The sequence below is a fragment of the Hydra vulgaris genome, chromosome 05 (assembly GCF_038396675.1).
Source record: "Hydra vulgaris chromosome 05, alternate assembly HydraT2T_AEP".
Lineage (NCBI taxonomy): Eukaryota > Metazoa > Cnidaria > Hydrozoa > Anthoathecata > Hydridae > Hydra > Hydra vulgaris.
The window spans coordinates 1,755,595-1,783,090 of NC_088924.1; the positions used below are offsets into that span (position 1 = coordinate 1,755,595).

The 27,496-nt window shown below is 27.3% G+C and overlaps 1 protein-coding gene across 1 annotated transcript in view; it reads right to left on the minus strand.

Moving 5' to 3' along the window:
• Positions 1-485: 485 nt before the first annotated feature.
• The window catches only part of LOC136080441 (very-long-chain 3-oxoacyl-CoA reductase-like), a 48,854-nt gene continuing 21,843 nt past the window's right edge, over positions 486-27,496 (minus strand). The window contains exons 3-10 of the mRNA XM_065797077.1: positions 25,474-25,549; positions 24,081-24,185; positions 23,777-23,835; positions 23,589-23,633; positions 22,998-23,032; positions 10,827-10,908; positions 10,680-10,745; positions 486-847 (exon numbers count right to left, since the gene is read on the minus strand). Of these exons, the coding sequence (XP_065653149.1) occupies positions 587-847; positions 10,680-10,745; positions 10,827-10,908; positions 22,998-23,032; positions 23,589-23,633; positions 23,777-23,835; positions 24,081-24,185; positions 25,474-25,549 (729 nt within the window). The 3' untranslated portion in view covers positions 486-586. The remainder of the gene's footprint in view (positions 848-10,679; positions 10,746-10,826; positions 10,909-22,997; positions 23,033-23,588; positions 23,634-23,776; positions 23,836-24,080; positions 24,186-25,473; positions 25,550-27,496) is intronic.

The following is a 27,496-nucleotide window of genomic DNA, read 5'->3' on the forward strand; positions in this document are numbered from 1 at the left end:
GGAGGGGGGGAGAGTTCAAAATCAGTACTTTTACTGCGTACGTACTTTATAGATAGCCCCTTAGATGAATATTTTTCAAAACCAAATGATTTAACCTCCAGATATATTAAAACAAAATTACTTTACTTCGAGATCGTAAATCATTGATAATTATTGGGATGGTTTAAAGTCAAAGAAATTTCTGCGAAAAGTTCAGCATTTACAAATCACCTAGCAATATTGATGTCCTTACATTTTTTATTGACGTTATTATTTGTATTATATTATTATTGACGTTATTATTTGTATTACATTATTATTGACGTTCTTATTTGTGAGAATACTTAAAAACATTGTCTTTGTTCAATTCTTTATAATAATAATTATTATTATTTATATATAAGTTTTCTACTACTCATTTTTTAAATTTCGTATTTTTTAAAGTGGAACCTGCATACCACAATATAGTTTAAATGTTCAACACTAAACCTATTATGTCGGTGGGCTTCACATAAAAAATTGATTTTTATTCTTTTAAATCATATCATAATACAAGTATAGATTCATATCATAATATTTTGAGCTTTTACATCTTAAAGTTAGATGTTTATTCCCGTTTTCCTTGCTGCTTGCTTAACCATTTTTTTCGAAGACCATTCATGCTTTTAAAGATTTCGCGATTGACAATACATTGAGGAAGTAAAGAAATTACAAAATTAATTATTTCATGACTCCAAAACCCCATCATTGTAGTACTCAAACCCATTGCATTAACTGTTTGAGCTGCGTACGCTTCTACACTTGGTATAAAAAGCCCATTAGCACGTAGTTTTGATAGTTTCGTTGCAACAAAAAATGGTGTGATAACCTTAAAAAAATTGTTCACATATGTGTAAAATTTAACAAAAAATATTTAATAACAACGTCATACAAACTTTTCTGTAATTTTATAACAAAATAAACTTACGAATTACTAGAGGAAACAAAACAACTAGTTTAAACGTACAATAAAATCATCATCGTTTGAAAATAAAATTTTATTTGATTTATTTAAAATATTTTGAAAAAGAAATAAATCATAATCATACTAAAAGATAAAAAAATAAAATAAACTAAGAACAAAAAACAACCAAAAAAAAAAACCTAAGCAGAATAGGTTTAAAAAATTACACCTTATTTTTAAATATATATTGAATGACCACAATGAAAGATAAATGCTACGTTTAAGTTTTTTAATCCATATTTAACCAAATTATACACAAAAATAACATTAAATATTATAATATTTTATTATTTTGTAACAGTCTTTAAGCATATTGAACAATAAATTATATCACAATAAATTATTACCTTAATATCACAAATAAATAACCAACATATTTAGTTTATTTTACAGCAAACAATCAAAATAATGCACTAGCACTCTAAGCAGTTGATTATATTATAAATATATACATATATTATAATATATTTGTTTGCATGTGTGTGTTTGTGTGTGCGTGTACTGTTTACCCATCTTCGTTTACAAGGTCAAGGCCATATTATGCAAAGTCATTTGTTGTGATTATGACATTATAAAGGTCCTTTAAGGTTTAAAAACAAAAATGTTTTTTTTGTAAGTAAGGTTTACTAGCTGCGGTAAATGCAGCTCACCTAAGAGATAAAAAAAATCCTAAATAAAACCTCACTATAGTTTGGTAAGGGTAGAAAGAGCTTGTTATCTATGTAGGGTATCTTTCTAGTGATGGTGTGACAATAAAAAATACGTTATTTCCTGAACAATTTAATTCAGTTTAAAACTTGGAAAAGTTTCCAGTTGTAACAGGTGATCCATAAGACTTTACGGACATTTTTTAGGTCTATATCTTGAAGTAATTTCGTTTTTTATTTTTTATTTTTAAATTGTGAAAAAAGTTTTTATTTCAATAAAACGTGAAATGTCCTGCAAAAGAAGCTATCAATAAATGAATTGTAAGTTACTATTTAAATGTTGTTAATGGTAATAAAAATATGACTGTTAAATACTTTAAACACGAAAAAATACCTGAAAGAACAATTTATTCGATAATTATAAAATATGAACGTTCTTCAACAACTGAAGATTTACCAAGAAGTGGCTGCCCTCTCAAACTACAGCCTACAGGAAAAAGTCAGAGAACTGAAAAATCTTAATATTTCATAAAGTACAGTAAGAATTCGATATAGAAAAAAGTAAAAACACCGTGTAAAACAACGTGCAAAAATTATCAGTGGCAAGGTATTTAACAAAAAATGTTTTTGTTAGAAAAACAATAATTATCAATGATGAAAAGTATTATACCTAAGGAAACAGTGAAATAGCAGGTAATGATGGTTATTTTACTGATTATAAAAGTTCAGGTCCTGACGATATTAAATACAAAAAAAATTTGAAATATGAACCAATGTTATTAGTCTGGATCACGATTTCTAAAGATGGTATCTCAGAAACAATTTATAGAAGAATCATTTATTTGAATCAATGCTAAGCGCTATATCAATAAATGCTTGAGACCGAAATTAAATTCATTTATTAGATTAATGTAAACACAAACACAAATATTATGGTCAGACTTAACTTTTGCTCTTTTTGCAAATGAGGTCATCGACTTCATGAAAGCTAATAACATCAAATTCGTTCCTAAGTATGATAATCAAATGTATACATTTTTTTTTTTGAGATAATTTGATTTAAATGAGTTCTAAAGTCATATGGATAAAGTAAAATCTAAACTTCGTAGAATAGCCGACCCTGGCCTTTATAGCATTATAATAAAATATTTTTAATTTACAAAAACTAAAGTTTATTTTTATATAATAATTAATATTATAATAAAGTTAGTGAAGCTTAAATATAAAATTTTGCAAAGATTTATGAATCATCCATTAAATATCTGCTTTCAAACTTCATTATATCAAGCATCTAAAATACTACATTTTCTGTTTTGTTAAGTTAACAAGAAACGTGCCAGATAGACTGTTGTTAGTCTCAGGTAAGCCACTGATCAGAAACAAAGCATTGATCTTTAAATTCAAAATTTCCAATCAAAAGGTTCTCTTTCTAGACAGAAAAAAAAAAATTAGGATTTTACAACACCCTGAAATTTCATTAATGGCTGATCCAGCAGAAAAAGGTCTGGGATTATTTAAGTTTAGCTGAAGCATCAGTATTTAGATGTCACGTTTTCTTTTTTTTTAGAAAAAGAAGAAAACAAAGAATAATGAATGAAAAGAATGCAGCCCCATCCCAAACTCTCAGTCGATGTAGCAGCACTCCACTGCGAGTCAGGTTATTTATCAGTCAATGTATGTACTGAAGCCCCCGGCAGCAGGCTACTTCAGTATGACGTCACACTGCTCACTTAAATCAGCGGTAGATAAATTCGGAAAGATGAATTTCGATGTAAAACTTGTCAGTAACACATTTAAAAAATATTTTTTTGCGTAATTACATTAAGTAATGATAGTATTAATAAAAAACATTGAGTCAAAATATTTCTCTTTATTAAAATATCATCGAATAGTTATAAAGAAGAAAAAAAATTCTGCACAACTATTTACAAAATCCTTCCGCATTGTTACTCTCAATGGCTAAAGCATCTGATTCTAGCAAAACTATTGTTTATATGGTCATAAAACAATACAAGAGCTATTTATCTATCGAACAAGCAAAAGGATCTTGAAAAAAGAGTGGCTTTAAGGATAAGAAAGCAGCAATTAGTATTCGACAATCATTCACACAAATGCCCAGCTTATTGAACAGAGAATGAGCCAAAAGGTATAAACTTGCTTCTTTTCATTATTATAAGACCGTAGAGTGGTACTATTGGAGAGACATCAAATTCATACCAAAAGCTTGAATACACTAAACTGTCCACTGTTCCACAGTTTTACAGGAATTGGCAAAGGATATTTGCATAAGAGTGGCAAAACAATAAGTACAGCTAAAGAATTGATTAGAGAGTGGACATTACTAGGTATAAAAATTGCTAAAGATACTGTGCAGAAGTTGATGTCATCAATTAGCGTAAATGTTTGCTTATTTATTCGAAACAATGAAAAATATTAAAATAAAAAGCATTTTTATAATCTTCAAGTTCCTTAGTTTAAATTAAATATTGACGTTTTTTGCATTAATTTAATTTAATTAAATTATATATATATATATATATATATACATACATAGATATATATATATATATATATATATATATATATATATATATATATATATATATATATTATTTAGATGAATAAAAAAACTGATTAGTAGGACTTGAAGTTTTATGTCCAAAGACAATCATCAGTCGTTAATACTGCTATATATATATATATATATATATATATATATATATATACACACACACACACAGTATTGGCTATGGATAACAATCCACCATGATTTTTTTGAGATCATTCGACTTTGATGGATAATAAATAAATGATTGTTTGACTCTTTTCAAATATAAAAAGTGTAAATTGATGAGTATCATATTTTCTTTCAAATAAGTATAGATATTCATAAAAGTATAAATTGCTGCACTGATTATCTGGGTTTTTTTTAACACTTACCTCATATTCTTAAATAATTATATTGGCCAAAATTAACAATCGTCTATTAATTCAAAATTTCTTAAAATTGCATTTGTCTGTGAGAAAAACTTTGAACTTATTTGCAAATTAATAGTAATTGTTAGAGAACTTTTTTTTTTAAATTGTTATAAATATTTAAAAAGTTTGTGTAAATGAAATATAAAAACTAGTATCTAATTAACAACAACATTTCAGTAATAGAAAAAAAAAAAATGACTGGAAAAAAACTATTGATAGTATGACAAAATGTAAAATCATAGCAATGAATGAACAAAACATCTCAATGAGAAAAATTGCGAAACATTATAACACAACACATGCAACTGTTAGCAGAATAATCAATCGATTTCATGAATACAATACAACTGAAAATCTTCCGCGTCCCAGAAGACCCAGCATTTCAAATGAAAGAAATGAACGTTCACATAGTGAAAAAAAATAGAAAGTTATCATCTACTAATCTCAGTCGAAAATAGCAGGAAGCTTCTGGTGTTGTTGCTAGTGCTCGAACAATTAAGAGAGCACTACAAAAACACAATTATATGTGGCGAGCTTGCAAAAAACCATGTCTATCAAAAAAATATCAGAAATCAAGAAAAAACTGGTGCTTAGCCCATAAAATTTGGTTTAAGAGCATGTGGCACAACGTTCTTTTCAGCAATGAAATAAATGTTGAGGTTGATTCAAGAAAAAACCGAGTAATGCTGAGAAGAACGCCAGATGAAAAATTGCACCCAGATTGTTTTATGTATAGAACAAAACAAGGTAGTGGCGGTATAGGTATCTGGGCCTGCATGAACTATGAAGGTGTCGGTTGCTTCAAACTTTTTGATGGAATGCTTGATTCTCAAAAATATTTAGACTTAGTGGATAATTATTTGATGCCTTCTATTGACATTTTCCGAAATGACACAGTAATTATCTTCCAACAAGATAATGCTACATGTCATATTGCTAAGATTTGCAAGCAATGGTTTGAAGAAAACAACATGAAAGTCATGTCTTGGCTTGCCAATAGTCCAGATCTCAATAGAAAATTAGTGGTCTTGGTAAGACAACAATCTTGGTAAAATTGAAATAAAAGATCTGAACCAGCTGAAGGAAGAAGTAACAAAATTACTGAATAATGTTCCAAAAGATATTACTAAAAATTTAGTGAATTCCATGCCAAAACGGATCAATGAATGCTTAAAAGCTAAAGAATTAACAACAAAATATTAATTATTTATTTTTTTACTTTTGTGTTTTTTATTTATTTTTTGTTGTTATGGTTAGTTAATTTTGTTGATGTGGTTTGTTTATTTTGGCCACATTTTTTTTTTTGATACATATGAACACTTGTTTTTATTTCATTATTTTAGTTTTTAATTTTTTTTATTTATTATTACTTTATAATAAATTTATATGGTAGTCATTTGATTTATTTGAATAAAAAAAAATTGAAGAAAAAATCTCTTTTAATTTTTAAAATATGTAATTTCAAACTTATATCCATACTACAATAACATGATGGAATGTTATTAATGGTCAATACTGTATATATATATGTGTGTGTATATATATATATATATATATATATATATATATATATATATATATAGGAGAAATCCCTGGCCAATCTAAAACAGGGATATTTTTTGTTTTAAGAAAGTTTGTGATCCTTTTAGCTTTATGGCATGGAGCACTATCATGCATAAACATAAATGTATTGTTGTTTGGAAACCATTCTTGTTTTTGGGGGATAAGCTCTCCATAACCTCTTGATACTATATTTGATTCCCATTGACAATATAAAGTCTTCCTGTGCCTTTACCACTGACCACACCATAACTTTAGTTGGATGTTTAACAGTTTGTACAATCTGGGTGATATTTTTCATTTAGTCTTTTTCGAACAAAGGTGGCTTTGTCCAACAAGATCTCAAAAGTTGATTCGTCTGAAGAACACACCTGAAAAATCATCATAGTGTGGTTGTAATTAAGTTTATGTCAACATTTAAACACATTTTTAACAATATTTCATTCAAAATTGATAAACTTACACGTTCCTAATCTCAAATAGTCATGTACTTATGATTTTTTGCCCATTGCAATCTCTTTTTTATCATTGCTGAAGTTAGCCTTGGTTTTTTAGCTGGTATGTGTGATTTTGAACCAACTTCAGCCAACCATCTACTCACTGTGCGCTCCGAAACTTGTATTCCAGACTCTTGAACAAGTTTTGACAGCAAGAAGGATGATTTTTTTCTATTTTCCAGACAAATCTCTTATAATACTGTCTGTTCTGGGAGTGGTTTTACGTTTTGACCCATTGCGCCCTTTCCTTTTTGGAGAAAGAGTGATGTCATTTTCCATTTTGTGTTTGATTTTATTGACAAATGGTTGCAAAACTTTACACATTTTAGCAATTTTCCGTTGTGAATGCTCTGAATGTTGTAAAAGTGCTTTTACTTCTGAAATTTTGCTTGGACTTATGTCCTTACCGGTAACCATGTTTATTTTTTATTGAAATTTTCAATTACAACCTATTACACTAAAAATGCTAATAAAATGGTACTATATATTAATTCTTGCTATTTATAGTAACTTTATAAAATGTATTAAAAATAATAAAACACTTTTCACTCAAAAAAAAACTGCTAAAATATAAAAAAAATGTATGTGACAAATCAGCCACGTTTTTTTTAAAAATGACAAAAATTCACATTGCTGACTTAAAACACACCTAACTTCACATTGGTCATGATTATAAAGAATTTTTTTTTCTATTTTATTCGATAGATGTCAGTATTGCATAATAAGTTAGTAATAATAATATACTCACCTTAAAATTACTTTAAAATAACTTTGAAAATAAAATATGTGGAAAAACTGAGGTGATCACAACAGTGTGGCCACCGACTGTATATATATATATATATATATATATATATATATATATATATATATATATATATATATATATATAAAGATGGTTTATATAGATGAAAAATGGGTTAATGAGAAGCTATTCATTTTTTCAAAACAAATTGACTTGAAGCTTAAATCTGAAATATATTTTTCAAAAACTTGTTCAAGTTATTTGATTTGTTCAAGTTTTTGAGTTCAAGAACAATCAAATATTAAATAAAATGATTTAGCCTTCCCAATCGAAAGATATCTCTTCTGTCAGATTTTTATGGGAGGAATCAAAAGTAATGTCAAAAACTAATGCCAAATGATGCATAAGATGTGGACGAAACTTATTAGTTAGTGGTATAAAATTGACAAATTGTATAAGTTGTTAAGTAGAATGCCAAGAAAATGTTTGGCAGTTATTGCTTCTAATGGTGATTCAAAGGCAAGTAAATTATAAATTATCTAATTGGACATATTTAATTTTTTTTTGTAAACCTAAAAAAAAGGAAGATAACATAAAATTCAGGTAGACTTTGGTTACAGTTTCTCTCCCAATAGTTATTAAAACTACGATATATTATTTCGAAAAGTACGACCATTCAAATAATTATGGACGGTAGTGTATATACATTCACTTTTTCAAATAATATATATATATATATAATAGTATATAAATAATAATTATATATATATTTTGGTAATTCACCTCCCCAAGGCCAAGAAGGCCACTACAGATGAGGAGGCTACTTGTGGTTATAACCCTCTCTCAACTCTACAACTCCAGAACAAGAACAAACAAGGCTGCTGTGCAGAGAAAAAAGTTGAGCGCAGTACTACCAGGGACATGGTGGTAATCGAACTTGGAACTTCTTGCTTATGAAGTGAGCGCTCTACCAGTACACCACTACTGCATATTATATATGTATATATATATATATATATATACATATATATACATATATATACATATAAATATATATATATACATATAAATATAAATATATATATATATATATATATATATATATATATATATATATATATATATATATATATATATATATATATATATATATATATATAAATTTAATGTATAAATAATAATATATATATATATATATTCTACCTTATATCTAATGTTTACAAGTATTTGATTTCATCCGTTAATTGTAAAAATCTGAGTAACTATAATTTTTTTTAAATTTTTGATAGCTCCTAACAAATACAATTTGAAAATTAAAAAAGCACTTCATATTAAATTGGTAAACTGATCTTTAAATATTATAAATTTGTCAATCTAGTTTGTTTTATTAACTTATTATTTTTATGCAATTTATCATAATTTGTATCATTATTTCTATTGGTTTGAAATAATTCTATTTATCTGTTAATATTTCTCTGTATTGTCTTCAAATTTTGATTTTATATTCCAGAGTTTTAAATTTTAATTTTATCTTTTATAAATGTAGTATGTTAACTGAAAGATTGAAAAATATCGTGTTTTTCTTAAAAATATGTTTACGTTTATTGCTATTACGTTGCTTAAGATATATATCTGGATCAAATCATTATAGTTCAACCAATTTGAAGAAAACTTTGTAGGTCACCATCTCTAATTTTCTTGATTTTTTATGTAGATTAAATTTGAAATTTCTGACTTTCTTACATTATTATGTAGAGGTTAAATTTGAAATTTCTGACTTTCAAGTACAATGGTTCAGAAATTATAGCTTTAAAAACATGACACAGTGGCCCCCCTTGATTTACAAATGGTCAAAACAGACTACTTTAGAGCAGTATAACTTTTTCCTCACTTTCAACAAGTGTCTCATTTTTTCTAGAACTATTTTCTGGATAGTTCTCTCTTTAAAAAAGCGGGATTTATTAACTTGTGCTAAATTAGAAAAAAATTATGACCCCCTCAACTTTGGAAAAAATCCTAAAATGGCTACAATATGCCAAAATGAAACTAACTGTAGCATTATTCTATACATCCACAAGTCTTTACAAATAATTTTCTTATAAGCTACTACTGTCTACAATTAATGGGCAAAATATAGGCAGCTTGTTGCAGTTTAGAACTCAGATATATCTAAAAGCAAAATGTACACTCGCCTAAAAAGTCCAATTTTTAGCCATTTTGAGATGCTTGAAAATTTTTTTAACACTTTGTTTTGATCTAAGAATAACAGCATATAAGACCATTACACCCAACTATCTGAAAATGGAAACATTATAAACTTGTCAAATCCACACCAAAAATGCGTTTTTAAATAACCTTATTTTTCAATTATCAACGGTTGAATGTGTTACTAGAAACCAGTGCCCCTCTAAACTGCCAACTGGCCTATGTGAAGGGTGCTAGTAAAAATAAGTCATTTCTTAATAAAAAGAAAGATATGGTTGGTTGTCCTCTCCTTGATCTGGTCTTAATGGTAGATAGGGGCACAAATAAAGGGGGCAGTAACTTTTTAGAGACCTTCATCATGGTTCAAATGAAGGTCTCTAAATTAATTTATATTTAGATAATTAATATCTAAATACCTAAATTAATTTTAAAATGAAAATTTTTTTTAAATTCTATTTCATTATAGGTAACCAGTGGTCTGTATGTGGTCCGTATGTTCTGGTGTCATAAATGACACAGGAAATTATATATTTTTTAAAAAGTCAAAAAGTCATAACCCTAGTAGACATCTTGCTTTTAGATATATCTGAGTTCTAAACAGCAACAAGCTGCCTATATTTTGCCCATTAAGTGTAGACAGTAGTAGCTAATCAGAAAACTGTGAAGACTTGTGGATGAATAAAATAATGCTACAGTTAGTTTCATTTTGGCATATTTTAGCAATTTTAGGATATTTTCCTAAGTTAAAATTAAATAATCTATCTAAAAAGTTAAATTATAATCTATCATGTATAGATAGATATATACAGAGAAATATATACAGACAAATAGAATTATCACAAACCAATAAAAATAATAATACAAATTATGATACCGAAAAATAGCATAAAAATAATAAGTAAATAAAACAAACTATATATATATATATATATATATATATATATATATATATATATATATATATATATATATATATATATATATATATATATATATACATAATTAAACCACAGACAAAGTTTGCAAAGTAAACAGATAAAAAATATTAAAAGGAACACCTGTACCTGGCTACTAACACCCTGATTTTTGTATTCTGCATCCAGAGCTTGTCCAAAAAAGTTTACCATGACCTTAAAAATAAATTAATATAAGCAAATTATTAAAAAAATAATAAATACAAAATTAAACAACTGTAATAATCAAATAAAAACCTTAGAAGCACTGTAAACTGTTAAAAATGGTGTCGGAGAAAGACCAGATAGAGAAGAAACATGAACAATAAGTCCTCTTTTTCTACAAATATTAGGAATAAAAATAAAATAACAAAGAACATATTATTGTTTTTTATTTCTCGTTATTTTAAAATAATATCTTATATACATATATATAAATAATATCTTATAAGTAAAGTTTAAACATTCTGATGGATGAAGTACCTCATGGTGGTACCCAGGGTTACTACAACCTAAATATGAAATGTTAGATCCCTTAACATGTTTCTCCATTGAGCAGACTGAGTCAGTCAAAGTTAATAAAAATGTTATACCAGGGCAGGTTCAGTCTTTTAAAAAATGATTTATTATAATAAAAATAAAAATGATTATAAAGAATTTTATATAATTTAATAAAAAACATAATATTTTTGCAGCACTTAATATGTATCATGCAGAAATAGTAATTATTATTTATTTTTTAAATGTAGTTATTAAAAAGTACTGATGTCTGAAATAAAAACTAATTGTACAAAAAAAAAAGATTTGATTTTTTTTTAAATGTTAACTCACCTTCCAAAGGCCATGAAGGTCAATACAGTCAAGGAGGCTACTATAATTGAGGTTACAACCCTCTCTCTGTTCTGTAACTCTGAAACACGAACCTTGACAAACAAGGTGGCTGCACACAGAAACCATGTTGAGGGCAGTACTACCAGGAATGTGGTGGAACTTCTCACTTATGAGGCTAACACTCTATACCACTACCAAAAATCCACTACACCGCTACCAGAAATAAACCAAAGCAACTATTTCTCATTATTTTATTCTACACAAAATATATTATTCCACATAAAACAAACTTGGACTTTTTTATAAATTGTTGCAATAGCCATAATATAATTCTTACCAGAACGATGCTGTAACATTTTGGGGGCCTGTGCTGTAGCTATTAAGGGCCCTTGAACTTTTTTTTTTAACTTTATTAAATTCATTTTTATTGAGTTTTATTTAAAAAATAATTATACAAGGAACTTAATTATAAATCCATTATACCATTGTAATAAATTTTCTGGCAAGTGCATTTATCATCGATAGTATTGCTTATCTTGAACATCTTTCCTGTGACACTGCAGACCTAAGATAATTTTAAAATGATTGTTCACAATAAGCAAGAGTAATTGTTAAAATTATTCAGTATATTATACAATTGGATACATTTGGATATAGTTCTTCTAAATTCCTTTTTAAAATGAATTTCGAATTCTCCATTTTGAATAAATTCCATTACAATCATGTAATAAAAATGGCCAAGAGGTGCACCTCTTTTAAGTACAAAAAAACGGTCTGGCTCATCTGGAATGAGGTCTATAATATTTTTTGGCTTTTCTCAATAGAATTCGAAATATTGAAAAAATAACAAGTTGCATAAGATGATTATTTTGAAGGAATATTTTATATGGTCACTTATCGCCTGAAGATGCTTCTATGTTAGCTATTGTGACTATTGTGACCCCCACCAATGTTCATATCTACATATCTGATGCAACCATATTTAAAATCACCATAAACACAATATTTGAACGATTAAGACCTGATAATGATTATTTGCAATTTCAAGTGATTCATTTAATGAAGCATTGGCATCTTAGCTGCAATTGTTGAGTTGTATGTTAATAACTTCAAATACATTGATAGTCTTTTACATATAAAGAAATACCACCACCACCGTGACAACATTTCCAATTTTGTTGAAACATTTTAATATATCCAATTAACAATGCACATATATTATCGGGGCAGAATTTACCTGTACATTATTAGGGGCAAATTTTGTTTCAGCAAGTGCTATGATATGAGACTCAATTTTTTCTATGGCTGCATTACAAATTCGGCCAGCAAGTTTGCTTTTACATAAACTTGCATTTGTTGACTAAATTATTAAATTTGATAACTTAAAAGGTATGTATTGGGGATATTTTGATTGCTTTCTTTTATTTAACTTTTGCTTTTCTTTCAGCTTTAGATAGATCACAATTCAAGCTGACCATGTAGCACTAATGAAACTGACACGGTTAACTTGTTGGCAAAACAAAAAGACTAATCAAGAAGGTCCTCTCTTGCACATACATTCTTGTAAATTGACACTGTGATGATGGGCATTTGATAGTAGGCTTTCTTAGTCTGATATTTTTTCAAAGAAACTTAAAGTATGCTTGATTTATATATATTACTAGGACTCACTGATCTAACATTTTTAGGCAATACCTTGACAATGATGTCTCTATTAATTATAACTGTTTAAAAATTCAGCAACTGATTTTACTTGATGCATTATCTTGGCCCTTTAGAATACCAATCCCAGAAGCCTTTCTCTCTTTTTTTAATAAACTCGTTTTGCTCAGCAGCCATTTGATTTAGTAAAATATCTCTTTTGCATCTGTTGTCAATTGATTTATTGCTAAAGAGAAATGTAAGACTAGCACACTTTTGCTGATATTAATATCAAAATCTGCTGATGTCATTGGTTAACGTAGGCCTGTGTATAGTAGCTGATATCAGCAGCCTTTGGCCACATAGGAAAGCAGTGTAATATTCAATATGCTTTCAATTAAATGTTTTGTTAGTGAAGTGGGAGCTTTATAAGTCAATAATTAAAAACTGACTCACAAGTATTACACGTGTTTGCTAAAGTAATAAGTATAACATGTTCAAAAAGACGGCAGAGATGCAGATGTATTAATCATCCTGACTGTTTTTGTTATGTATGCGGATTATTCACATTATGATTGTGGACACAGAAAAAACATCACTCCTTTGGTCACATTTGCTTATAAAGCTCTCTTTAGTATGAAGGTTGGAGACAAAGACAAGAAATGGGTACCACACATCATTTGTGTCATGCTACTCAAATTTGACACAGCACCTTAAGGCCAAATGAAGTTTGCAATTCCTATGGTTTGAAGGGAACCAAAAGACCACAACACAGATAGCTACTTTTGCATAACAAAGACAGCAGGATTTTCTGGTAAGAACAAGGAGAAGATTAAATAACCTCATGAAAGCGATTGCATCATCTTATCTCATCGAACAAACTGAACTCAATGATTTAGATCTAAAATTACCTAATGATAAAGCTACTTGCACCTGGTTTTTAACAGTGGAATCTCTTGTCAAAGGGCACAAAGATAACTATTTACAGAAAATGAAGTGCAAATCTTTGACAATTCTTTGAAGAAAAAGACAAGTGCTCTTACTGCAAAGATATAGAAACTTTTATTAATGAGCTTGGTTGTTGGTTGTCAACACAAAGCTCATGAATGGCGCCTGTTTATAGACGCCTCAAAGACGAGCCTTAAGGCGATTCTTTTTTACAATGGCAACTGAAAGCCTTCTGTGCCAATATTCTATGCTGCTGGTATAAAAGTATCAAGTGAGAATAGAAAAATTTTTGTTAATCAATTGTAAAAAATTTGGCTAGAATTTTTGTGCTGAATTTAAAGTTATTGGATTAGTGTTGAGTTCTTCCTGTGTTTGTGAGACAGCCATGGAACTTTGCTAGTGATGGGCATGCAAAAGTGGTAACACAAATTGCTGCTTCCTGTGCTTGCATTATTGACAGAAGCAGTGGCCAGCGAGATCTGAATATGTCCAAAGAAAACACAACGTGAAGTATAATTCGCTAGCACAGCCAGACAAAACTTACCTCCCACCTCTTCACATCAAGTTGGAGTTGATAAAGAACTTTGGAAAAGCTCTTAAAGGCAACTTGGATGCCTTAAAGAGACATTTCCAAGAATGAGTGATGCTAAAATAATAGAAAGAGTCTTTATAGCATCTCAAATTAGACATGTTATAATGAATGACTGCATGTTTACATCAAAGCTAAATGATTTGCAATGATCAGCCTGAAACTCATTCAAGGCTATTGTTGATGGGTTTCTTAGTATTTTTTTATTATTTTTTTTTTGTTATTCACCTCCTCAAGGCCAAGAAGGCCACTTCAGATGAGGAGGCTACTTAATAGTGGTTATAACCCTCTCTCAACTCTATAACTCCGAAACACGAACCTTGACAAACAAGGCCGCTGCGCGGAGAAACAAGTTGGAGTAACAGAAATTTAGACGACTACAGAGAACTGTGATTATATATAATGGACTATAAGGCGATCGGAGCAAATGTATCTCTTAAGATCCATTTCCTGCATTCTGATATTGACTTCTTTCTTGAGAATTTACTTGAAGTAAGCGATGAGCACAGAGAAGGTTTTCACCAGGACATTTGATGGAACAACGATATCAAGGGAAATATAGTCAAATTATGATGGGTGATTTCTGTTGGTTTTTGCAGATGGACAACAGTTCTGCACACAAAAGAAAATTAAGAACTAGTCACCACTATACCAATTCTGCAAGATAACATCAAGACAGTGACTAGCTAATTTGGCAAAAGAAACATTAATTTTCTAAGTAAAGCTTTTTTATTGAAATATTAAATAGTAAAACTAAATTTTCAGATTGGAAACTTTATTTCTGGATGAGCTAGAAACATTTCAAAGGTAGAACATTGCATCAGAACATTTATGAACAATCAGAACATTGCATGTTATAAAAGACACACTCTGTTGTTCCAGTTAAAAAAAAAATATATATTTTATTGCACAGTGTTTTCTTTTTCAACTTTTTAATTTAACTTTTCTAACTTAATTCAATTTTTTAATTCAACTTTTTAATTTAACATTTTAATTTAACTTTTTAATTTCAACTTCAACTTAATTTTAATTTCAATTTCAATTCAACTTTTTAATTTAACTTTTCTATTTTATCAAACTTTTATAACTATAATAACTATATATTTATAACTTTTATAACTATAATAAATATATATAATGATCAATAAAAAATGTTTTTTTATTGATCAGTGGTAAACAATTGGTTGAGACAATTATTGTTAAAAAATATTTAATTAAGTTGTTTATTATCACTTTTTGCATTTTATTATTGTATTACTTTTTACACTATATGTGCTATATTATGTTTTATATGATGGAGCATTTATTATTTTAATTAATTTAGCACTTAGTAGTTAATAAAATTGAGCCTAAATGGTAATTCATAGTCAGAATGATTATTACATTCTCACAGAAATACATGTGAGACTTCCAGTTAGGCAACATACTGCAATAGTGGCAAGTGTTATTGCTAATACAGGAGGTGATGTTTCAAATTTTGTGCTATTTTTTTAAATTGTATTTAGAGTTGTGGAAGAAGTTGTAACTTAAGGAGAAATTATTATAAAACATACTGGTCACTTGCGCTCAAAATTTAGCATAATAAACTTGTTAAATTCTTTCAATCAATAGACAATTCACATATTTGTCCAGATGTAATAAAAGAGAAGGACAGGAAAGAGGGTATACATATACAATAAGAATAAACAGAAGATTAGGAATTTATATTTTATTTCTACAAGTGAGTTTATATTTTCTAACTTTTAACACCTTAATTGGTTTCAAAAATTAGAAAACTAAAACAGAAAATTTTTTGAATTCATCACAAGTCAAATTTAATAAACAGGGTGAGGAGGTTTTATTAACTTGGAAAAATTTTTTGAAAAATAATAAACATCAACATCTGTGTATCAAGCACATAAGAGTAAAACTTTATTTCTTTTGACTTTTTATAATTACTGTTTTATAAGTAACATATTCTAGTAAATTTGACCTTTTTTTTTTGAGTTTAAGAAAAGACCACTCTCTTTGTTTTAAATCTAACTTAACTATTCAGCACAACATCTTGAAAAAAATAAAAAATAAATGAATAAAAAAATCGAGCTACATCAACGTTTTTAAAATTAAACACACCCCAGTAAAATTGTGATAAAATTAACTTTTAAATATTTTAGGTTGTTTTATTGGATTTTTTGCCTCATGTATATATAAGCGTACCTATTTTCAGCTTTCTATTGCACACAGAACAGAAATAAAGACCAAAACCATTTTTTAAATGGTGAATTTTTGTTGGATTAAGGCAAAGCTTAAATATAAACATATCTTAAAAATCGTTTGGAATTAGATAAAATTTTAGGGATGTTCATAACTTAATAAAATCTTTGAATTAGCATCTGCTGAGGTTGCATCTCTTTATCGTGCTTGCCACTTTCTAATCCGGATTCTATTATTTATCTTTATAAATCTCAAATCTATCCTTGTATGGAACACTGTTGCCATATCTAGAGCGAATTATCGAATGATGCCCTTTCTCTTATAGACAAGATGCAAAAATACATTGTAAAACATAGTTGAACCTGCTCTTGCAGCCAATCTTCAACCATTTCTATAAATACTATAATGAGCGCTACTCTGATGAGCTAATTTCTCCTGCACCATCTACTAAAATTTATTTTTGTGTTACTCATCATTCAATTAAGTCTCATCCCTTTACTGTGACTTGTCTAAAGTGCTTTTTTGTCTAGTTTTTTCCCTTGAACATCAGCAGCTCTTAAAAATTTGCTGCTTAAATCTTGTTTCCTGATTCATATAATTTGCTATCTTATAAGTCGTCTGTTAATCGTTATCTTGCTCTATAAACTTTATCTTCCAACTCTAATAGTGTTTGCTTGCAGCCTTGGTTGAAAAAGAAGATGCTTAAAAAAAAAAGAGTGGTGTACATATCAGCAAATTCAAAGATTTAGGGTTTGCATTTTATAAAAAAATTGGATGTTTTTACATAAAATTGCCCTCCTATCAAAATTACAAAACTTATATATATAGTTTATAAACTCAATTCAAAAATATATTAAACCATCAGAACAATTATGGCTATAATTAGAAATAATTAACAGCACAAATTTGTCAAACAAAATTTGTGTGCTAAAAACTTACTAGAACTATTATGTGTTTTCAATGATGGAAAGGTTGTCTACTTATTACACATCAGGGTTAGGGTTAGGGTTAACCCTAACCCTAACCCTGACGGATTTTGAAAAAGTCTAATCTAAAATCATTAAAGAATGGATTAATAGTAAGTTACTAGCATTATTTGATTAAGCATAATTGGTAATTGGTAACCTGTAGAACACAAAGACTAGTTATTGGTGAAAGAACATCTTGTTAATTAAATATTAAGTATTTAGTTCTGTGCAAAAAGGTTCTCTACTAGGACCACTTCTTTTTATTAAATTTATAAACAATTTATGTAATGGGTTAACTTTAGAATGCTAATTATATGTTGACATCAGGAAATTAATTTTAGTTTCTGATGAAAATTACAAAAATTTAAAAGCAACAAACCAACTTGAAAGTGACATTATTAATGTAATAAATTGGTGTAGCATGTGGGTAATGAAGCTTACAAATTTTTCCCTAATTAGAGAAGCTCGGGTTCTGTAACTTGCAACTTTAACCTGTACTTTAACTGGTGTTATTTAACTTTAACTTGCAAAGAGCTCAAAATTTTTCTTTGGGACGTATTTATGGATAATTTTGTAGCTTGTGAATTTTAGGTATGATTTTAACTCTTTTTTTTTTCATTTCATCAACATTTTTTCGGTAGCAACTCATTATTGCTTTAGCATAGTGACAGCTTGCTAAATCAGATCAAAACCTTATAGGAACATTATAAAACTTTATAAAAGGTAGAAGATACTTTTCCAGGCACTCCTCCTTGAGGAGTTCAGTATGCGTTATTATTGAGGTTACAAATGGTTTATATTTTTTGCCACAGCTACAAAATGCTTGCCAAATCATACATTTCTTGCCTAAATTATTCAGTTTTATATATTATATTTATTACTGAGAGCTCCATGCTTCACATCAGCATAAAATCTATGGTATTAGTTTAAAGTCTATTTGACAAAAGTTTTACCATTAAAAATTAGGCAGCCATCGAATTTGTCAGAATGTTTAACCAATTTTGTTGCTTTTGCTTTGATAGTTTTCAGTACGGTTTGGATATTTTATTTTGGGATAAGAGTAAATACAATCCAAGACTTTTTGCACAAAAGAACAAGATGTATTGCATCTATTTACTCTTGCATAGTCAGATCATAGTCTAGGATTCTGAAAATATGAACAACAAATTTCAGGGGCCTATTTTTTGATCTCAAATGCCTTCTTTCTACCAGGTCCTGACTTGCGATTGATTGATACAGATTCCTTGTAATGTTTAAGAACCTGAGACACAGTTGACTGACTGACTTTAACTAATTTAGAAATTGTTCTAGATGATGATCCAATAGTTTCTAATTAAATGCACAAATTTTTTCACAGTGGATTTTTCCACAAATATACATTTAAAGTATAAAATATGACTTTGGAATTTTCAATGGATTCAGGTCACAAATATCATGTTTTAAGGATCTGACTTTTTAGCTTCTTTAATAACTATTAAAATCAAAAGTATGGTTGATAATACAATGTTTATTAGTTGTTATATTACATATCTCAAGACTATAACATTTCAGTTAAAAAAATCAACAATAACTTTATTTCTTGCTGCTATTATTTATCAATATTATTGGCATAATATAAATAAAAGATAAGAAATCCTAAAAAAAAGATAAAACTAAAGAATCAAATCTGTTTTATGAAACTAAAGAAGCAAAATTAGTTCAAAGAACTGAAGAGTTATGCTCTCTAAAAAGAAAAAATATACGAGAAATTCTGATGACAATAAGAGATTGGTTTATGCCTGCTACCACCTCAAAGATTTAAAATGTATACTCACTGGAGAAAATGATCAAAGACCATCTCAATCTCATCTATTCAAGACCTGTGTTTTATCCAATAGCAGTTTTCTATTTTAGGAATTAGTTCATATTGCAAATCATACATAAACAGGATGACATTCAATAACCTTATTCCAATAAATGTTACTGAAAAGTGGATTGCCATTTTTAAATATGTTTAGTATGAATTATTAAAATTTGTTATAGGAGAGTGAATAATTCCTGAAATCTTTGGGAAACCAATTGAAAAAACCAGAAAAGTAAAACTTGAAGAGATCTAACCTTATATGAACTAAAACTTAGTCAACATAAAAATAAGCAAATTAGGACTTGGTCAATGGATAATACAACTTATATATATTATATAGTCAATATATGATAAGCATTTTGAACTTGCAGGGCAAGTTGCAAGAACATTGAAAATGTGATATTAAATTTGATTCATTTGTGGAGGCAAAACTAGCTGAACGGAGAAAGTTCAAATCAGAGTTTTATGCTGTCAAGACTATTAAAGCTGAAGAGAAGATAAACAGTAGGCTCAAAAAGATAGTTTCAAAAGGCCTAGCTATATTGAAGAACTTACACAGAGAAGAACTAACTAAACTTAGTTATAGAGAAGAACTTACTAAACTTTGCCATGTTTTTCAGAAGGCAAAATTACCCAGATAGAGTTTGAATTGATTCAGCTAACCCAAGTTAAAAATTAGGGACATACATTTAAGTTGAGTATTCTTTTAATCTAGTATTTAGTAAAACATTCTTAAATTCTATGCATTGTGATGCAATTTAGGCCGAGGTTTATTGAAAGTAGTGTATAACATGTACATCCCTGAACAAGAGAGATATGACAACCAGGAGGATAGAAGAACATATTCAGGGATTAATCGGGCTGTCGATCTTGCACATGCAGTTAATCAAGAAGAAATCCAGGACAACCTATTGTAGATGGTCAAGAGCCTAAATTTTGCATGAATGCAAATATTCTCTAGCAGTAGACATGAAACTCAATATATTATTAGGAATTTATAATCTCTAATTAATTTATGTTTTTTTAACAAAATCTCTTGGTGTGGTGATATTATTCTGGGTGTGGAGGTAGGACATATTGCATCTTCTTCTTGCCCCGCCCATCTGTACTGACTTTATAATATCTGTTGCATTTTTTCAAGGTAAAAATAAATATTACAAAAAAAACAAGAAAAAGAATTCATTTAGTGTAATGGTCATTTTACTAAATACATTATTTTATTTTATTTATTTAATGATTAAATGGAATACTATCATCTAAATTGATATTTTTTATTACACTTTTTTTTATTTGAACACATATGCATACACTACTTAATAAAATGTAAATCAGGTTAATGACCTTATGTAAAGTATTTTAAGCTAACGTAAGATATTAATGTGCCTGGTGTGAAGGTCATCACCTATTGCTGATGGAGATCTCAGAACTTTGAGATATCTAGATAATTGGTATAAACTATATTATGAGGCTGGACGCCCACACAAAAAAATGCAGGACTTTATAGTGATTTTAATCGACGAGATAAAACTTAATAAAACTTTCAAGACCTCTGTCAAGAAGATCTTGATATAGCTTTAAAAAATTCTAAATTTTGCCAGACATTAAAATTGTAACAAAATTTTGTCAGACATTAAAATTGTAACCAAATTTTGTCAGACATTAAAATTGTAACAAAATTTTGTCAGACATTTAAAACCATTTCTACATAGAATGTAGTAAAGCCATACTTGACTAAGGGAAAAGACAAGTCAAAGTTTGTGTTAAATGTTATATTTTTGTGAAAATTTCATATGCTGATGGTCCGTGTAAAGCATATGTTTTCATTCCTAACCAACTTGTGGCCTCTGATTGAGATATGAATTATATACTATTGATGTATATGAAAAGGATGTAATAGTTGTTTCAGCAAATGAAAATCATGCTGATAATGATGAATATAATTAGGATAATGTTGTAATAGACCCAATTTGTCTCTAAGTTAGTGAGGCATTCGGGAGGCATTACAAACAGAGAGAGAAACAAATGTTCATTTATCAAATATCAATGCATGAATATTCTTTAAAAAATATTCGTCTGAATTATTCATCAACTTATATAGGAAATACTTTTGATTTTAATAATAATTAAAGAATGTAAACCATTAAAAATCCTAAAAGAAAATTATGAAACTTACACATATTTTTAAACTGAATTTTCTCAAAAAGGGCACTATTTTCATTAGATATTTTAAAAATTAGATCCTTAAATTGTATGATATTAGTGACCTAAATCTTTTGAAACCTCTTGGGTCATATCATTTTATACCTAAAGCATATTTGTGAACTGTGCCTATAGCTATGGCTTGACAATTTTTTTATCTTCTACTTTTGCCATATTTTTAAATGTATAAGATCTAAATAATTTATTATTTGCAGAAATTTTAGATCTAATTTATTGTGAACTTTTTAATGTTTTTAAATTTTCCTTGCATGAAAGATAAAAAAATAAATAAATATAAAAACTAAACAATATAATGCCAAAGCTTTAGCAGTTATCTTTATAGTTATCCACATAGAGGTATCGTGATAATAGCTTGGTTATCAATATATAATGCAACAACTTTTGGGCAGTACCTTAAAATCCGCAATAAAAGAAATATCAAGTCAACAATAGTGTTGAAGATGATATGTCTGTAAATATACAATGGTGAAATATTGTACAAATATTTTGATAAATGTTTCATTATTATTCATGATGAAATGATTTTATAATTAAAATTAAATATTAAATTATTTTTTTGAGATTACAATCAAATATTGGTAGAGTTTACCACTATGACAAATTTTAAATTGAAAAAAACTATTTAACAAATAGATTTTAAAGTGTATATAAGTTTTATAATAATTATTATTATCAAATTTATATACATTTTATATACAATATTACAGAGTATTATTAGCAACTATTTTTTGTAAATATTTTTCAGCAACTGTGAGAGTCATGAGATTACACTCTTAGTTGATATAATCTCACGTGAGAATATAATCTTGAAACTAATATTTTAAACTACATATCAACAATAGGGCTTAATTTAATGGTCAGACATCTCCACCCCACAGACTGTTTAAAAGATCTGATTTATGGGGGCAACCAACCATTGTTCATTTTTTACTAAAAAATCAACAATGGTTTGTTGCCATTTTCTAGCAGGTCTCAAGAATAGTCTGAGGGGCAACAACTTCTTACCATTAAATTGAGCCGTGTAATAATTGGGTATAATGCACAATAAAAGTGAATAATTAAAAGGTCATCAAAAAATACTTTTTAAATTTTTTATCCAAAGATAAAAAAAAATTTTGTCATCTGTTCTTTATATTTAAAAAATATGTTCAATACTTTTTCAACATTTATAGAAAAAATATTAAAAAAAAAAAAACCTTGACACCATTCCTTCCAGAACAATTTTGGTCATCTAAAGAAGAAAAGAAAAAGTATTTAGAAAATATAGAACTTTTATTCCAATGGTAAGTTTCTAGTAAGTTGACAAATGTTTCCCTTAACATAAAATCAATCTTGATGATTGATAATATCTCTTCTCTATAACATATAGACAACCTATTGTTTTTTAAGTCTCTTAGCAAAAATTTAAAGCAATTTTTAATTTAATTAAAATAATAAAAAAATAAGTCATATCAACATTGACAGTAGTTTATAAAAAATGTTTGTATGTATGAAAGATGTGTATGATGTAATAAATTTATAGAAGTGCTGCTACAATATTTCTGTTTAAAGTTATTTTAACTAAAGTTATGGCAGTTTTGTTATACAGATGTGCATCTATATTGTATTCATATGTAAGTATATAGGCATGTATTTATAGCATGCTTATTTTTTCTGTATATTATACAAACATATGTATGCTAATACAAAATTTTTACAACATGTACAGGTACAAAAATATAACAATGATATAGTACAAGAAATGTAACATATACAAAAATAATAATTAATCTAATAAACTAAATTACCTTAAGTAAACTCAATACATTTATGTTAACCAAACTTTCATAAAACTAAATTATCAAATATTCAGAATAAATGTAATTATTGATAAAATAAAAATAAAAAAATTGATAAAAAAAAGAAAACTACTTTTTTACTCAACAACAACAAAAAAATCATCAAAGTTCTGCAAAAAAAACCTAAAAAAACTTACATCATCTGAGTTCTGCAAATAATAATCGGGATGATCATAGCTTATGCCAACATTATTAACTAAATAAAAATACAATTTAATTTATAATTAAATATATAAATTTAAGTAAACAAACAAAAAGAACATTCACTTATACTTTTCAGATCTATCATAAAAATACATTTATATTATAAAGGAAAATATAAATTTAAAAAATAAAATCATTAAGGGATATCTAAAGATCTAAAAATAAAATCATATAACCACAATAATAACAAATCAGGATTCATTAATTTATTTAAACATAACTTATAAAGTAAAATACCTAAAACACCTATGTCATAATTTACCAAGATTTTCTGAATTTTTTCATAACCTTCTGTTTTACTGAAATCAAACTGTACCGTTTTAACTTCAACACCTAATGATTCTAAAAAGTAAGTTTTTAATATTAGCGTTTCATACTCTAACAATATTTTTGATGAAAACAAAAACAAAAAAAAAAAAAAAAATTTTAGTTTTATCAATTATATAAACAGCATAGCGAATAATGATTTTTAATTAAAAATAAAAGGAGACAAACATTTCTGTAATTTAATCTTTTTTTTTAATTTTGTAATTCCATTCTTAATATTGATCTGTATTGAAAACTTATTGGTATCTGGTGATTAGGATTCCTTTGATTCGCAGATTCCTGCAAAGTAATTTCTATCTATAGAATTTTTTGTTTGTTTGGTTTTTGTGACTTGTACTCTGGTACGTTGGATAATATCATACCCTTACAATTAAAGACATTGCAAATATCATAAACAATGTATGAGAACAAATGTTCCTCTTTAAAATAAACTTTCAAAAAATGCAATAGCTAATGTTCACATGTTTAAATAATAACATATGTCAACAAACTAAGGTAAATTTAATTACAAAAAAAAATCTCAAAAATAAAGTTCTTTAACAACACATATTACTTTAAAAATGGAAAAACTTAATGTCATTAAGAAAGACAAACATTTTATCTCTTACAAAGGGTGTGACCTTATTACCTATCAAACTGATATGACTTGTTTACGAAAAACTGATATGAACTGTTTACGAAGAAATTCTTCTTTAATTTATGTCTTAAATAACATTAATGTTTTACTGATTCATACTATTTGAAGTTATTTTATTTTCTTTCGCTCAAACTCATTCCTTTGATTCTTGTTAAATAGTGATTTCTTGCAGACATGTTGAGTAAAAATCTCATGTAGTTAATTAAACAAAATGTCACTTAGCTTAACTTAGCTTTGGCTCATTATGCTAATAACTTAATTGGTTTGCTGGACTAAGAAAATATTAATTTTATGTTCTTGAAGAAGATAATCCTACAAACTGTCCTGAGGTAATACCAATGAAAGACTTTAAGGGCTGTATGAGCTGTTTAGTCTTCAAAGGTCCAGCAAACAAGATTTAATTTAAAAAACATATATATTTTTAAAGTTTTATTTTAATTCTACCTATGAGGGAACACCTGTGATCTGAGTCTTTTCTATTCATTTATTTTTGAATTTTTGACAATTTAAAAATTCAAAAATAAATGAATAGAAAAGAAAAAAAAAAAAGTTTTTTTGTAAAAAAATATTAAAACATATTTTTATAAACATATATTTTAAAAATGAAATACATTAAAGATTAAATTATATGCTGTCTGAAATAAGTAAATAAAACAAAACACAAACCAAATTCTTTAGCAGTTGATTTAAGCTTTTCTTCCGATCGACTTATAAGAACAAGATTTAAGCCTCGCTTTGCCAACTTACAAATTAATAAAAAAAAAAAAAGTATTTATAAAATCATACTATTAGTCAATATCAATATTTTTTAGTTTTTAATTTTTAGTTTATATTTCTGCTAAGGTATTTAAAAATATGTATTAAATTTCAATAACTCTTGATGGTATTTTATTTTTTTTATTTATCCATTTATTCAACCAAAAATTTAAAAATTACAAGTTTTTTATAACTTTACAAAGTTAGGTTAGGTGTCACTCATATAGTTAAAAATTAGTCATTGGAGTGACACCAAAATATAATAGACAAAAAAAAAAAAAAAAATCAACAGCAATGATAATAAATAAAAGCATGCGTAAATTGAATTAATTTAAAATAAATATAACGATAAAGCTATAATAAATTAAATAATAAGACAAAAAATATGAAAACACTCAATTAATAACTGCAGCAAACAAAAATAAAAATAATTAGCAAAATAGCACAAATAAAACAAACTTTACGCAAACGAAAAGGCAAACACAAAAACTACAAAATGAAAGCAAAAACTACAAAACGAAAATGCAAACACAAAAACTTCTACAAAATAAAATAAAATGAAAAAATAATCTTTTGTTATTTTTGAAAAAAAAAACAAGTGTAGAAAAACTTTTATTTTTACGTTTTAATTAATTCTTTTTATTATTATTTTAAACATTTTTCAGCTTTTTTTACTTTTAATTTGGTGCTTTGCTTTTAAGTGATTTTTTTGTTTTTGTTTTATTAAATCTATTTGTTCTTTTATTCTTTGATTTATTTTCTTGTTTTATTTTTATTTTATTTTATTGGATATATAAATACTTAAAAAAAAAACATTAAAATATCTGGTCTGATATAAAAAGTCGAAAATGTATAAAGGTCATTATAACATTATAACTACCATTATGTTATTATGTTATATTAATATATTTTACATACGCATCAATGTTATATACGATGCTTTAAATTAGATTTAATTATTTTTTCTAAGGCATAATTATTATATAGCCCGCTATACAGCTACTATGTAAATAGCTTACAGATACAACATAGCCGGCAGGCTACCCACCCACTACATACCTATATTACAACATGATGCAACATAACCTGTTGTATACCTACTACATAGCACGCTCATAGCTACTTCATAGCCAGGTTATAGCTACTACATAGCCTGTATAACACAATAGCTACATAAGAAAGATTACATAGCTATGAAAAAACAAAACAACTTGCTACATGCCACCAATATTAAATATATAATACAATATAATTTTAAAATATTTTTATAAAATATTTGACACTACTGTTAGTGATGTAAAAATAAAAGTTGCAAAAGTAAAAAAAAATTAAATTAATTAAATTATTACTTAATTTTAGCAATATCAAGTCAAAAGTTTAACTTAATTTGTATGATAACCCGCGCAATTTCAAGGAAGAACTAGTCCAAGTCTTACTTTGACTCTATTTTTTTTAAATTATTTTATGGTTATGATTGCATAGCTTACAAATGCTACAACATAATCTGCTATATACCTATTACATAACCTGTTATATAGCTACTACATAGCCCACTCATAACTACTATATAACTACTACCTAGGCATGTAGCCTGCTATATACCTATTTATAAAATATAATAATGCAATATGTGTTAAATTTAAATAAAATATTTTGCGCTAATTTTAGTGATGTAAAAGCAATTGTTTACGTTTTCATTGAAATTACAGTTGACAACTTTCAATGAATCAAATAACCTGATTTTCGCAATATCAAATTAAAAGTAGTACACATTAAGTTGACGTCAAAAGACGCCAAATATATTGCAATAGCATTATTTCTTTTATTTAAAAATGTTTTATTTTACACTAAAATGACCATAAATTTATCAAATTATTTTTTAGACAACATAGAACAAATAACAAAATTTTGTTTCAACTTGAATAGCATAAGA